The 16,291-nt window shown below is 36.4% G+C and overlaps 1 protein-coding gene across 1 annotated transcript in view; it reads left to right on the forward strand.

The window, feature by feature from the left end:
- The first annotated feature begins 11,198 nt into the window (after positions 1-11,198).
- olfm1b (olfactomedin 1b) overlaps positions 11,199-16,291 on the forward strand; it is a 33,825-nt gene continuing 28,732 nt past the window's right edge. Inside the window, exon 1 of the mRNA XM_067376287.1 lies at positions 11,199-11,605. Within this exon, the coding sequence (XP_067232388.1) occupies positions 11,540-11,605 (66 nt within the window). The 5' untranslated portion in view covers positions 11,199-11,539. The remainder of the gene's footprint in view (positions 11,606-16,291) is intronic.

Here is a 16,291-nt window from a genome sequence, read left to right on the forward strand (position 1 = left end):
TTTCAAAGATGGCCGCCGAGTGAAATGACTTGTCTTAAAGGGACTTTGCTAGAGGCCTATATTAAAAAAAGGCGTAGCTTGATGATGCCAAGTTTGAAAGCAGAATCTTGGGACATGTGGTCTCCACCGCAACAGACGGTGTAAAAGAATAGGGATAGGACTTGGGAAGAAAATATGTTCATGGATGCGATTCTTAATGTTACTGTAGTATGAATCAGAGCAGGGCCGAGTGTTGAAGCGAGTGTTGCTGGAGCGATTGCGCAACACACGCCTCACAAGCAGCGGAACTTTTATTATGACAGTCGCCGGTATGAGGTAACGCAGCTCTGTTTATCATATTAGATACATTTAAGTGTGTTGAAAATGATGTTATAACATTACTCTGTGCGTTCGCTCGGCGGCTGCTGTGAGACACTGTTACACACTGCAGTAAGATAGATTGATTTTAGAATATCATATTTAATGCTGATGGTTTGTGTTGATAAATGGCATGCAAATGATTTTAAAACGTATTGTATGATGGAGAAAATTCTGCATTACTGTTACTAAAAATAAAGCTGCATCTGATTATGCTATGTTAGCTTCTTCACAAAATAGTGTTTTTCTCTGAGACATGGTAAAGCATGGTGCAAATATTAAAGCATCTTTGGTGTTTCTATGGTTTCTACAAAATAAAACCGGAAACCGAGGGTAATGCGGGTATGACACAATTGACTGGCGACTCCTCACACGTCCCGGAGCCTTGGTTAAAACTGCAATTTTCTCACAATTTACAAATAGTTGGAAACATTTGGGATATTGTAAGTACTCAAGCGAACAAAATATATAACACTGGCCTAGTGGTTTTTGTATATTTTACTGCAAAAATATTACATCTTGCACCTTTAAGGTATAATTCATATGATGTAGCAGAGGTGGTGCAACTAAGATTAATACTTAGGGTTAGGGGTTTGTTCAAATCATTAACCATAAGTATGAGCAATAGTAACAGTGATGCCAGAGAAGCCTGTATGAAATTATTAAAATGATCAACGCTCTCTGACAGGCTGTGAATCTGTAAAGCTAGGCATAAATCTTTTCTAAGTTCAAAGCAAACCAACTTTTAGTTGAATTATTATCTACACCTCCATGTTTCACTGGTTTTGACAAGAATTTCAGGACTCTTAAAGGAAACGTAAATGTCAGAACACTGCCTGTCTGGCAGAGGGCTCTTAATCACACTGTAAGGTTGAGAATTACACAATAATGGATTGAGCCACCAAATCACAGATCATTTCCACTCCTGTCTTTCCTGATGCATGACGGGTAGCAAAATATATTCCTACAACTTTTTGCTGTGGCAGATTTTGTGATGTCCATTGGAGAAGCTACTTTATAAATGTAGTTACAAACTGCTCATTATTTAATGCAGTTTAAGCAAGTCAATCAAGTTATACAAGCAGCACAATAACAGTGCAATTCTAATAAAAAAAAAAAAAAGCTCCAGTAGAAGCAACTAGTAAAAATCCTGATTAAGCATTACACATAAATGATCAAATTTATGCTAAATAGAACAAAAATTAGTATATAACTGTATTGAAAACAGTGAAAAACAGCAGCATTAACAAAATATTTTGCTATGAAAAGACAAAGACACTTCTGTGCTGAATCAGTGAATCATTTCCTTTTGAACTGGTTCATTTACATATTGTCTACACAAACTGACTCACTAAAACAAATCTTCTAGTTAATCTAGTTACTCCCCAACACTAGTTATGCCATAACCAGTCTGAGCTCTCGGACTGGATGTTATCAGGCCTGTGTTTTGTTTGTTATACAGATTTTGCCCTGTGTGTGGGAGTGTTTGTTCACTTGTGTGTGGATGTTTGTATATTGATCTCTGTATTGATCTGCTTATTTTGAGTGATAAGCTCTGGTGTGTGTGCGTGTTCACATGTGTGTCTGTAGAGTGAGATGAGCGCTGAGATTAGTTTTAATAGGCAGGAGTGATCCTCTCAAAAAGGTCAGGACTCAAAACACAGCGCACACTTGATCCAATTATTCATTTTTTCCATTCTTTTCCATGAGTGAGAAAATGTTTCTTCTCTTCCTCGTTCTGTCCAGCTCTTCCGAAACAGATTTTTTCCCCCCGTTGCTGCTCATTTAAAATGCAGATGTTAACACTAACTAGGTCACCTCATCTCATGATGTCTGTCAAACCATAATTAGAGATATTTTTAAATCTGAGGAAGTAAATTAAGCCCCTGACAGACACTACTGAATCCGTAATGGATCTCTAAGGGGAAAACACTTCCCGGTTGTACAAAAAATGTTTGATCTCTAGCACTGATGTAACCTTGCATTCAGGATTGAGGGACCAAATGTAATCATACAAAGGGATAGGTCACCCCAAAATTCATTCTGTAGGGGGACGCCGTCCAGATGCATTCTAAAAGTTGTAACTTCTTTATGAGTCTCTCCATCAGTGTCGACTCCGGTTTGAACAATGTAAGGCTGAACACCTTTACTGACAATCCTCATTTTGGCTGCGTGAGATTCTCCAGCTTTGTTGTTGTTGAGCAACCGAAGCGCGAGCTGTTAAAGGGACACACAAAAGCGGCGTGTTTTTGCTCACACCCAAATAGGGGCAAATTTGACAAGCTATAATAAATGATCTGTGGGGGATTTTGAACTGCAACTTCACAGACACATTCTGGGGACACCAGAGACTTATAATATATCTTGTGAAAAGATAATATAATAGTTTAGGTCCCCTTTAATAATAATAGGTCCCCTTTAAAATATCTTAACAGAGCAAAGAAAGACTACGAAAGAGGATTAGGGCCAAGCAATAAAAAAAAATTAAAACCATCTCAAGATTAAAGTTGTTAAATTTCAAGAAAACACTTGTTAAATTTCAAGAAAAAAGTCTAAATAAAATTTTGAGAATAAAGTCATTAAATTACGAGAAAAAAGTTGTTAAATTACAAGAACAAATTTGTTAAATTATGAGAAAAAAACTTGTTAAATTTCGAGAAAAAAGTTGAGATAAAATGTTGAGAATAAAGTCATAATTTAATGAGTTTATTCTCAACACTTTATCTTGACTTTTTTCTCGAAATTTGACAAGTTTTTTCTCATAATTTAACGAGTTTTTTCTCATAATTTAACAAATTTGTTCTCGTAATTTAACGACTTTTTTCTCGTAATATAATGACTTTATTCTCAACATTTTATCTCGACTTTTTTCTCGAAATGTAACAACTTTAATCTCGAGATGGTTTTATTTTTTTATTTTTTATTTTTATTTTTTTATTATTGCTTGGCCCTAATCCTCTTCCGTGAAGACAGTGTATGTTTGGAACATTTTAACTGAATATTGGGTTTATCATCTCTAGATGAACAACTCTGCCATTAATGTCACATGATGCCTCAGACTGACAGACCCTCTCAAACAATCACTAAATACTAAATAAATAAGGTTATTTTGCATTTTAAACCCATTTCATGTAAAAAAAAAAATAATAATAATAAAATAAAAATAATAATAATTAAACTTCTGACAGCCTGACAGTAAAAGCCCTCACATATCTGGCAATCATGTCACAGACAATAAGAAAAAAATCTGTAAATCATAAAATGCATACCTGTAAATCTTTGTTGGACTGCAACATTTTAGTCAAAGATATTCTTTGGGCAATTTAAACCATCAACCATCATATTTACATAAAATACATAACTAAACATAAACTACCATTTAAAATTTTGGGGTTAGTAAGATTATTATTTATTTTTTTTAACAAATACATATATATATATATATATATATATATATATATATATATATATATATATATATATATATATATATATATATATATATATATATATATATATATATATCAAATATATGCTGTTCTTTTTAACAAGCAATTAAGCAGCATAACTGTTTTCAACACTAATAATAACAAGAATTTCTTTCTTTTTTTTAGCAAATCAGCATATCAGAATGATTTCTAAAGGATCATGTGACACTGAAGACTGGAGAAATTATGCTGAAAATTCAGCTTTAGAAATAAATTGCATTTGAAAATATATTCACATAGAAAACAATTATTTTAAATTGTAATATTATTTCACAAAAATACAGTTTTATTTTGATCAAATAAATGCAGCCTTGGTGAGCAGAAGAGACTTCTTTCAAAAATGAAAATCTTACTGACCCCAAACTTGCAATGTAATGTAAACATTTAAAATATAAGCATATATAAAATATAGACTGCAATCAGATTATATTTCAGGCATGTTACTCAGACAATAGCATGAGATGAGAATTGACTGTGGCCCCACATTTTTGCATGGAAGCTCACAATATACAAGATTCACATTGACAGTTTATGGTGGCTGAACTTGTAAACACCAAAGCAGAGAAATCCTTTCAAAATCCTGCACAATTAGCCAAGCCTGAGAAAGCCAGCCTATGTAAACAGCAAACATCACATAAGCTGACTAGTTTTTGGAGCAGATTTTCTCTCTATCTCTCTCCTTTTGCCTCTGGCTGCAGTAAATGAGTCTTCAGACCTCTTTGAGAAGAAGCAGAGTGACACAGTTTGTGGGTGGTTATGTCTGTCTGTCTTTGTGACCAATTCAGGATGGCATAAAAATGCCCAGTTACATAATATCTGGCAGTCAGAGTCCAAGTAAATCACAGCGAGTTTGAATAAGAATGAGAGGAGCAGAAAGCATATAAACAAAATGTGAAATAGAGCATGCACACACATACAGTACAAGTGCACACACACACACACACACACACACACATATACACTGTAACTTAAAGGGGTCATGACATTTTTTTTTTTTTTTTTTTTAAATGTTCCTTGAGGTTCACTTATAATGTTTGCACACATATATATGCCGAAAAATGATTATTTTCAGCCCTAATTATGCACTTCTCTCTGAAATGGTCTGTTTTCAGAGGTGGCTCTTTTAAGGCTTGTCAGTAAACGGCCACTGTTATGATTGACTAACATCACTGCATAGGAAACCGCATCAATGCCCATTCGCTATGGCATGCAAGTAAGTTTTGAAAACATTATGCATATGAAATCGTCATTTACAGACAGAGCATTATGAAATCATTTACTTATGCAGCTGCTATCAGATCCAATTAGGGTGACCAGACGTCCCGAAAAATTCGGGACAGTCCCGAAATATAAACTGTTGTCCCGAATCCCGAATCTGGCCCTAATTGTCCCGAAAATTATACTAAAGCAAAATCTTGAGAAGATATTGTCTGATTGTCTGCAGCATATTTTTTCTAAGTTCTAAAAAAAATACCGTAGGCGGCTAGGCACGAATTTAGATATGCATGCCCTTTTTGATTTAAAGGTGCCCAAGAACGTTCTTTCACAAGATGTAATATAAGTCTAAGGTGTCTCCTGAATGTGTCTGTGAAGTTTCAGCTCAAAATACCCCATAGATTTTTTTTTATTCATTTTTTTAACTGCCTATTTTGGGGCACCATTAACAATACACTGATTTACACTCGGCGCCGCCCCTTTAAGACGCGTGCTTCCTGCCACACGAGCTGTTATGAGCAGCTAATATAAAACCCTCAAATGGATCTTTACAAGATGTTCATCATGCATGCTGTATGCATGCTTCGAATTATGTGAGTAAAGTATTTATTTGGATGTTAAAAGTTTTATTCTGAGTGAATTTGAGGCTGTCCTCCATGATTAACGGCTATTGCTACACTGTTGGAGAGATTTATAAAGAATGAAGTTGTGTTTATGCATTATACAGACTGCAAGTGTTTAAAAAATGAAAATAGCGACTTGTCTCCGTGAATACAGTAAGAAACGATGGTAACTTTAACCTCATTTAACAGTACATTAGCAACATGCTAACGAAACTTTTAGAAAGACAATTCACAAATATCAGTAAAAATATCATGCTATCATGGATTATGTCAGTTATTATTGCTCTATCTGCCATTTTTTGCTGTTGTTCTTGCTTACCTAGTCTGATGATTTGGCTGTGTGCAGCTCCAGACGTTAACTGGCTTCCCTTGTCTAATGCCTTTTATAATGTTGGGAACATGGGCTGGCATTATGCAAATATTGGGGCGTACACCCCGACTGTTACGTAACAGTTGGTGTTATGTTGAGATTCGCCTGTTCTTCGGAGGTCATTTAAACAAATGAGATTTATATAAGAAGAATGAAACAATGGAGTTTGAGACTCACTGTATGTCATTTCCATGTACTGAACTCTTGTTATTCAACTATGCCAAGGTAAATTCAATTTTTGAATCTAGGGCACCTTTAAGCCTTGATAAGGAGAGTGCAAGTTACTGCAGCCGCGAGGAGGACAGTGATGCACGCGTAAAGGAGTGATTGATTGTTCGCAGCACTGTGTACAACAAAAATACTTCACTACACAATTATTTAGTTATTTTTGTTTAGGCTTAATAGCGTTAGGCTATACAGAAAGGTCTGATTTATGCACTGTTACTTACAACAGTCATTGTTTTTTTTCTTTTCACAATGACATTGAGTTCATGATTTTAATGTTTTTTTGTGGCAGACGAAAGACTAATGACAGACTGTTGATCTTTCAATAAAAATATGTTTGGTTCAGGTTTGAAATTCATTATTTTTTATTATAGGCTACGCAGTCTAATATCATAGAACCCACCCCCAGCGTTAGTGATTATAATGAGTTCTTTTTGCGTTTGACGCAACGTGCCACTCACATCCAGTGTAGCAAATGTCTACTGAATGCCAGTGGGTGGGGCCTATGGTGCACAACTATTTGTCGATGTCTTGCTCTGGAGTCATATGCAAATGTATTTGCCCAAGTGACATCACAAATCACACAATATCCAAATGAGCCATTTTTGGAGCTTGATTAAATAAATGCTTTGTTTATAATGAGGAGGACGTTTTAGGGTATGTTTACACGACAACAATGTACTAAAAACTGAAAAGTTTTTCCATTGCGTTTTTTTGCGTACAGTTGACAAAATTGTCAAAACGATCCCCATTCACATGGATCAGCGAAAATGATTAAAATGCTGTATTATGCTGCAAGGCCAGTAGTTGGCGATGTCACTTTGTAAAGAAACATTATGCGCTTATAGACTGAACACGTAATACACATGCGCATGATGTCATCTTTTTCACAAATTCACGTTTTTGTAGTTTACACGGAGATGATAATGGTATCGTTTTCGAAAACCTGCACTTTGAAACCCGTTTTCAAAAGTTTGCATTTTCAGGCTCCCAAAACACGTGTCATGTAAATGAATAATAAAAAAGTTTTCCGTTTTTAGTTGAAAACGGTGTTGTGTAAATGGCCCCTTAAACTGAAACTAAAACTTATGTTTTAATGGTAGAACCTCTTACCTCTTATATGTCAAAAGATCAAGGCAAATTTGATTTCTCATGTCATGACCTATTTAATTACATAATATAAAGCATTCACTGACTCAGGGACACATAAACACATAGATGTGCAAGCACGTATTTGTGCATGGGAGAAATTAAATTCAGCCTCCTTTATTTCACTCCAGTAAAGAATCCTATATGCAGTTTCTCAGCTTGATCAATGTTCCGAACACACTGTGCAAAAACACACACGCATAAAGATATTTTATGAGCACTAATGTTCATAAAACAGCCGGCTGAGATGAAACCAATTAGGTTGTGTTCCCACGAGAAACATTGCCAGCGAGGAGATCGCACCATACACCCAGAAAGCTGTATAAATATAAAAGCACCGAGACAAGCTCTGTTCCCTGTGTCTAGATTTCTGCCAGGACAGAATAAACTGCAGCAACGCAGGAGATCTGATGTTCTGTACACAGTACTCGTATTGACATTTCTACAGGGAAAAATCGTTTTTAGTAAATCTTTCACAGCCACAAAGAGAGATCATTGCAGATTTTCTGTATCACGGCAAGACATCGGGGGTCAGAACAGGTAAAAGAATGAAAGCATCCTGGTTAGCGCTCCCATTTAGTGCCCCAATGTCATGCTTTCCAGACAACTGCTCTAAATGTTAGATTGCATGAATAAAAGGGTGCTTTAATGAATAAGGTAAAAATGTCTAACCGAACCCAATGCTTCTGGGACATGAGGTTGCGTTGCAGATGAATTTCAGCTGGTCTTTACAAGCAGAAATTCAATCTCTTTGCACCTCCAATTGTGAAACTGATTAAACCTTCACATTAAATCATTGGTAATTCATGAGAAAGGTCTATGAACTACATTGAATATGTTAACAGAGCTGCTAATGCAATACAAAGACAGTCTGAAAAGACAATCCGATGCAGGGACAACGGGTTTTTTTGTCAGTCCACAAGGAAGGGGTCCTTGATTTAACTTTAGTTAGTGTGTAATGTTGCTGTTTGAGCATAAACAACCTCTGCAAAGTTACGAAGCTCCAAAGTTCAATGCAAAGGGAGATATTTTCTTTTACAGAAATCACTTTTTTAAGGACTACAACAAGCTTCCTCCCTGTTTGGTGACATCACAAACCCCAAAATTTACATAAACCCTGCCCCCGAGAACACACAATAAGGGGTTGAGGCCATGTTGGGCTGCTTTAGAGAAGAGGAAGAGTTGTTGTAGTAGAGTGTTGTTATCACACCGTCATTTTAAACCGGACTGCTTCACAAATGAGGGTCAATTCAACACTGGATTAGCACAAAAGATTTACATGACGACACATGCTAGTCGATGAGTTAAATCAACTCTACAGCAGCTACATTTTTTTTTATCCACTAACCATTCAGAAATGTCCAGATTCATTCTAGAAGTTGTAACTTCTTCCTGAGTCTCTCCATCAGTGTCGACTCCGGTTTGAACAATGTAAGGCTGAACACCGTTACTGATAATCCTCATTTTGTCTGCGTGAGATTGTCCAGCTTTGTTGTTGTTGAACAACCGAAGTGCGAGCTGTTAAAACTCCGCCCTTTTCTCGTTTGCATTTAAAGGGACACACACAAAAACGGCATGTTTTTGCTCACACCCAAATATGGGCAAATTTGACAAGCTATAGTGATGAATGCATGCATAGATAAATGATCTGTGGGGTATTTTGAGCTGAAACTTCACAGACACATTCTGGGGACACCAGAGACTTACATTACATCTTGTGAAAAGGGCATAATAGGTCTCCTTTAAAAGATACCAGAGTGATATTATCTGTGGAACAACTAATCAATGTATTAGTGATTTCAACATAAAATCTTTAAAAGGAGCACTTCATAGCATGCAAACTAGAGCAGAACCATTTGTAGTGACAAACAGAATAGTCTAGATATTGTCAGACACTGAGAGATTTCAATGTGCAGAACAGGAGATCATACAGAAGCACCAAATCTTCTACAGTTAACAAGGATGTTATTTTTCATGTGACATGTTCTCAACATCGACATCCAATTCCTCACCTTAAATTTATGCATGCATTCATCACTGGGTATCAATGACATTTTTCTCATTGCACAACCAATATCAATAGATGATCCAGTGAGCAAGCAGGCGTGTTGCTCGGCAACAAAACCTGAAATAAATGTATCATTCAAATGAATTAATTAGCTGCCAAATGTCTGAATGGTGACGTCACTCGATGTTTTGGCAAGAGGTCAACAAACCGCCTCAGGCAAATAAAGTGGATAACCAGGCTTGTCTAATTGTACTCATTGTGTGAACTTGCAATCAGCAGTTTTCACTGTTGATGATAATATACTGTAGGAAGTAAAACTTCCTTTTCACAGAGAGGTGATAATATTGTAAAATGCAGCTACAGAAATCATCCATTGAAGATTAATGGCAAAATTAATCTCTTTGCACAATTTGCGTATACAAAATACATAAATTTACATGTAAATGTGTTTTCTCATGCCATAAATAGATCAATACACATTTTACGCTCTGCGAATCTCTTTGTTGGTGACAAAAACATGAGTTGATTTAGACATTAGAAAAGCACCTGCTGTTGTTGTTAAGCAGCGATCGTCTTAACAAGCACTGACACAAATTTCAAAACCAAACTGAATCATTAATGCTTATACTGAAATCATAAGATGCAGCCTTTGTTTTATTATATTGAACACTGTGCTCCTGATATGAATCATTTTAATATTTAATCATATTTTTAATCACCTCAATATATTATCTACACGGTTGTTAGTCTGAATGTCTTATACAGGCTGAACACATTACTCGTGGTTTCTGCTGTGGAAAAAAAGGCATATAAATTTGCTATAACGGCTTCCACACACCCATCAATAATGCATAGGACTGGAATAATGCTGCTATTGATAATATAAATCTTCCAAACTTAACTGACCACAACTTACTCCTGTCTCCCCACACATAGAGAGGCCCCAAAGTTATTTGGACATTTGAAATGTCTGAATGTAATTGAAAGTTGATAAAATATAAATTCAAGTGGCATCTTTTCTCTTTAATTTTCTTCATTTTTTGCTCAGTGACTTCTAACTTTAGTGTTTGGAACAGTATATTTGATGTTTTAGCATTTAAAAACTTAGACTTTGAAGTGTTTGGGGTTGATACAATTTTTTTATGCATTTATTTGATTTATTTCTGAGATGGCAAAGCTGAATTTTCAGCATCATTACTCCAGTCTTCAGTGTCACATGATCCTTCAGAAATCATTCTAATATGCTGATTTGCTGCTGAATAAACATTTCTTATTATTATCAATGTTGAAAACAGTCGTGCTGCTTAATATTTTTGTGGAAAATGCGGGGTGGGGGTGGGGGGGAAATCAAGATTCTTTGATGTAATAAAAACCTAAACCTAAGACATCCTTGCTAACTATTAATAATAATAATAATAATAATAATAAAGATCTTACTCTCATAAACACACCAAAACTTTAAAGGACATCTTAGCAACCGCAGCAATGCCCTGGCAACGACCTTCTTCAGAAAACATACTTTGTTTGAAATACGTATGCTTGTATGAATGTATCCTTCATTTTAAATGCCATTTAGAGAAAAAATTATCACAAGTGTAGTCAGACTGTTTTGACGCCGCGCAAGGTTCTACCAATTAGCTCAGTCCCGCTCTTCCTCCTCTCGCGCATCCCCCTTGAATTTCCCACGCGCGCCGCATGTCACATCCGGTTTCAGCACCTCGGACAGCTCGCGCTCGCACTCCCCAATCTTTCTGCCTCACGCAACGAGATACACACAAAGTTTTGGGCTAACCAGACCACCCTGCGTGACGCTAAATCTCCAGAGCCGCTAATCTAACGGGTACAGGAGTCGACGGGAGGCAGAAAGACACACGGGAGAAAACGGGAGGCGCGAGACGACGCTCCGCGCGCGAGATGCCCAGAGACGGCTGCGCGAGACCGAGTTCTGTTTCTCTGTCATTCTGTTGCTGAGAAGAGAGAGAAAGAGAGAGAAGCGAGAGACCGGGGACAGAGGAGCGAGGAGAGAGCATCAACGAGCGGGTCTTAACGAGGCACCGGACCGGATCTGCATGCGAGAGCGAGTGCGAGCGAGCGGAGGCGCGAGATGCAGCGCGTGAACAAGCTCTTGAGTCTCATCGTGCTGGTGCTGATGGGCACGGAACTCACGCAAGTAGGTCTATCGCCATCTTTACCTCCCACACACACACACACACACACACACATCGAACACAGATCAGGCTGCGGTGAATTAGCCAGAATACTGGGAAAAAGAGATTAATGGACGGGATTACAAGCAGAGAGATATGAAGAGTCCACGGTTATACTTATTACAGCTCACAGCAAACATAAGAAACAACCTGCACGCGACCAAGTTGCAAGAAAAGCGCACGATTTACATATTTGTGCCTCATGAAAGGAAACATTCGTTATCACATACATTAGGATTCATGTTTCAATGTATATTTAATCCTCATGTACTGTTGAGACTGACTTTGTATTCTTTGTTTTGGGACACACATACAGCACTGTATGTGTAAAAATAACAATAATGAAAGCTTTTAATATGTTCTTCTTGTATCCAGCAGATATCAAAAATTAAACATGCTCTTTTCAGAAATGTGACCAAAATGATATCTAGTACAGTCACGTTGCTTCTGTTTGGGCTCAGTTCGAACATGGAAAATACACTTTGCAGAAAAACACAAAATAAATCTAGCAGATATGTATCTCTAGAGAGGATCTTATTTATACCTGGGGTCTCTGAGACACTAAAGGATGTTTTAGTGTGTTATCACAAGTTAACACATGTAACTCGTACAAGCCATGAAGAATAAACCGGATATAAGTACACTCTAAAAAATGCTGGGTTGTTTCAACCCAGATTTGGGTTAAATATTGAAAACCCAGTTGTTAAATTTCATTTAAACATTTAACCCAACGGTTGGGTTTGTCCATTTTTGAACCAATTTTGAGCATTTTTTAGAGTGTATATTTTTGAGCTATACCGTAAAAAATAATTTTCATTATTTGTTATAAGATTTTTTCTTTTGTCCAATCAACTTAGATAATTAATGTAGTTCACATAACATAATATTTGAGGTTCTGATTATTAAACCAATCACCTTCATTGTTTTAACTCATTTTTTTAAATTTAACTGAACTCAACATTTTAAGGCAACCAGGTAATATACTTTGTTATTATACTTAAGTTAAACCAACAACCAACTTTTTTTTTTTTTTTACAGTGAGTTAAAGGCCTTGGGAGACAACAAACAAAACTTGAGAAGCGCTATGTAATGTTAATGCACTTCATGTAATTATTTTGTGGGGTGTAATTGCACATTGCCAGTGTTAACACCACAATAATTACATGAAAGTGTTTAGGAATTATTTGAAAAAGTGTACATAGGGCATAATTATGAGTATCTCACAAAAAGAGGGGGAATGGATATATACATTTTTCAAATTGGGGCAAATATGTCACCACTTGTCATAATGGTTTCTATATAACTTAGATGCTATATTTAATTTTTACATGAATGAAAAGATGTAATAGTAGATTAATGGGTTAAACTGCATCTCTTCCTTGATTTTAATTGTTCACTAAAATAAAACACACCACATGTGTTCTGAAAATGAAACCTGCCTAATCTATCGTAAGTGTCCCTTATTTTCATTTAAGTCACATTAAATATGGCATCTTCCCTGCTGTACGTCCCTGTTAAAATGGACACTAATATGGCAAAATCCTACAAAAAGAAACAAGCTTTGCACTAGAGAATTCGAGAGCATTTGGCCGCTCTTACTAACATTCCCCAGTGCGCAGTGTTCTTGGCTTCTACATATGCAAACAGTGCTCTTCACGCTTCAGTTATTACTTTAACCAGCGTCTCACTGTTGCATGTATTTTCATATTGATCAGAAAGGATGAGCATGTGAACCGTACAGCCAGTGTAAATGTTGCATTAGGCTCGCAGCGGGGCAGCATGCTTACTCGGCATGTGCGCGCAAGTAAATCTCAAACTGACTCTGCCAAACCCATCAATTACCGCCGCGTGGCTCGGTCATCTTCTCATCTCAGAGATTTACGGCCCATTGAAACTGTGACAATTTGGCATTTTCCTCAGCTTTACCCGGGTTTAGAGAAGAAGACCTTATACACAAGATCATACACATGAGTGTTTTTAAGAACAATACAGTGAATGTAACTCTATTCAGGTCTTGAAAGACACATCATATAAAATAATTTCGGTCACACTTTAGTTTAGAGTCCAATTGTGACCCTGGACCAAAGACATCATCTGAAAGATGAATAATTAAGCTTTCCATTGATGTATGGTTAGTTAGGATAGGACAATATTTGGTTTTGGTCACAATTCTCACTATTAACTATGACTTTTGCATCATCAAGCTCCTAATTACTGCGTATTAATAGTAAGGTAATTGTTAAGGATTAAGAGATGTAGAATAAGGTCATGCTGAATAAAGCATTGATATGGTACCAATAAACAGCCAGTATCCTAATTATGTATGCTAATAAGCAGCTAGTTAATAGTGAGAATTGGACCCTAAACTAAAGTATAACCATAATTTCATATTCAAAACTCTTTCCCATAGCTACACAAGGAAACATAGTTCATTTTTTTCATACTGGGATTTAATTTGGCTCTGTTGTCAGTGTTAAATTAAACACATGAAGTACCTTAGGAGCACAGGTGTGAGCAAATGCATGCCGGGACTTATGCTTGTCTTATAAATGCAGTGATCTAGTTTCAAACTCTCAGGAAATTGTCATGGTTTAATAATTGTGCTGTGGAAACTTTCAGTTTGTTTATGAGTGTTTGTATGTGTATGGGAGTTATTTTTCTGTTTTGTACCAGCCTACACACTTATTAATGGACATAACCCTAAAGCTCTTAAAAAATAAAGGCTCCAATTAGAAAGAAAAACAGAGTCTAATGTCAATGGAGAATCTGTGTGGGTTCCTCAAAGAGCTTTTTATCCTCTTATCTCTTTAGAAAACCTTCTGTGTAGTGGTGCTTTAATGGACCGTGCATTAATACGATTATACTGAATATAGTGACTTCAAGATCTTTTTTGATTTTAAAAAACTATAATAAGAACTCAAAAAACCTATAGAGAGAAAAGTTGAACAACTAAAGAACCTTTATTTTTAAGAGCAATAAGAACACATCCTAACCATTAGCACTGATTACAGAACACCATCTTCAAAACAGATCTTTAACACCACTTGCAGAACACACATCTAAACACCCACAAACACGTGCACCATTCATAAAACACGACTCACTGAAATAACTTCTCCTTAAATGTAAATACCTCTCATAAAATGCCTCTAAACATGCAGCAGTGCTTAAACACTAACAGCTGCTGAAGCTAAACACCACGCAAGTACACCTACTAAACACCACCCACCCAAAATGCCACTGCACATCACCCACAGAAAATCTACTTAATGGAAACACAATGCTGAACACCTACTAAACACCACTCACTGAACACCACTACTAAAAAAGCACATTACACCACCCACAGAACAGCTGAAGGATCTCATAGTGTACTACAGATTTCCCACCACTATCAGTTCACCCACTTAACTAGTTCTCAAACTGAAACAGTTTGACAGAATGAGGTCTAAAGTGATCTCATTTTAAATGACAGTAGCATAATTTAGGTCAGAAAGCAAGTTGGAACATCATATTTCCCCCTGTCCAAGTAATGCGCCAACCATCGATTGGATTAAAATTGATCCAACCAGCAGTTTTTCTAGAGGGCCTAATATATCTAAAAACATACTGTATAAAAGCATTGAGTAGGTCATATTACCCTCATTGTGTTATCACCACTGATTGAAGGACATTGAGTTTGTTTGACAGGAATTTTCAGGGAAATGCAGGAAGAAGCATCAAGCTTCAAAGTCCTAGGAGACATACAACAAAAGAATTGCACTTATTTCTAATAAACTAGTAGCTCTGCATTTATGTGTTAGATATGTTCCACCCAAAATGTCCTGTTTAAAATGGAAATACATCAACACAGGAAAAGCAAACTACTCTTGTCATGGTGTTTTCACAGAGTGTCTAGTAAACCAGACAAAACTGCAACTAAACTTGACAGCCAGTGATCATCAAATTTTTTTGTAGTACAAAAAATGTTCTTGTGACATGATGAGATGGTGATAGAAACTTTTAAAGTAACGGATGTGCAATGACTGACTGATGTATGCCAACTTTCTTTTAGCCTACAATAACTGTAGGTTACTTATGAATAAATAAATAAATATTTATTTTTATTTAATTATTTAATTTAAATTTATATCTTATATAATTTTTGTTATATATTGTGTATGTCAAATGTCATATATGGATTTTTTTTTCTTGCATTAACCACTTAGCTCATAACTGACATGGCACTTGTTCCCTGAGTTTCAGTGGGCCTGATGCTTCTGGTCCCAGTGGCGCTTATGCTGTCTTTTCAATTTGTGTTAATGTCCTAATCGTATTTCAGTATGTAGCCCAAGTCCAAATGTAGAATCCATTCAAACTTCCATTAACGAGAGAGAGAGAGAGAGAGAGAGAGAAATAGATAATGTATCCACATTCTAAATGCTTAGCTCCCCCAGCTATAGAATGGATGAGATTAGTTCTTGATTACCACGGTATAGATATGTGTCTTCTATGGTCTTATCACCTTCATGGAGATAAAGGTCATCATTATGGTCTCACTGAAGAGAATCATCTAGCCTGTGGAGAAGAAGAATTATCATATTAGTAATGGTTCTGCCTTTAATCGATTGTGTCTGGTTTTGAGTATGAAAGGGAGATAAAAGGAAAGC

Source organism: Chanodichthys erythropterus, chromosome 22, assembly GCF_024489055.1.
Source record: "Chanodichthys erythropterus isolate Z2021 chromosome 22, ASM2448905v1, whole genome shotgun sequence".
In the NCBI taxonomy this organism is placed as follows: Eukaryota; Metazoa; Chordata; class Actinopteri; order Cypriniformes; family Xenocyprididae; genus Chanodichthys; species Chanodichthys erythropterus.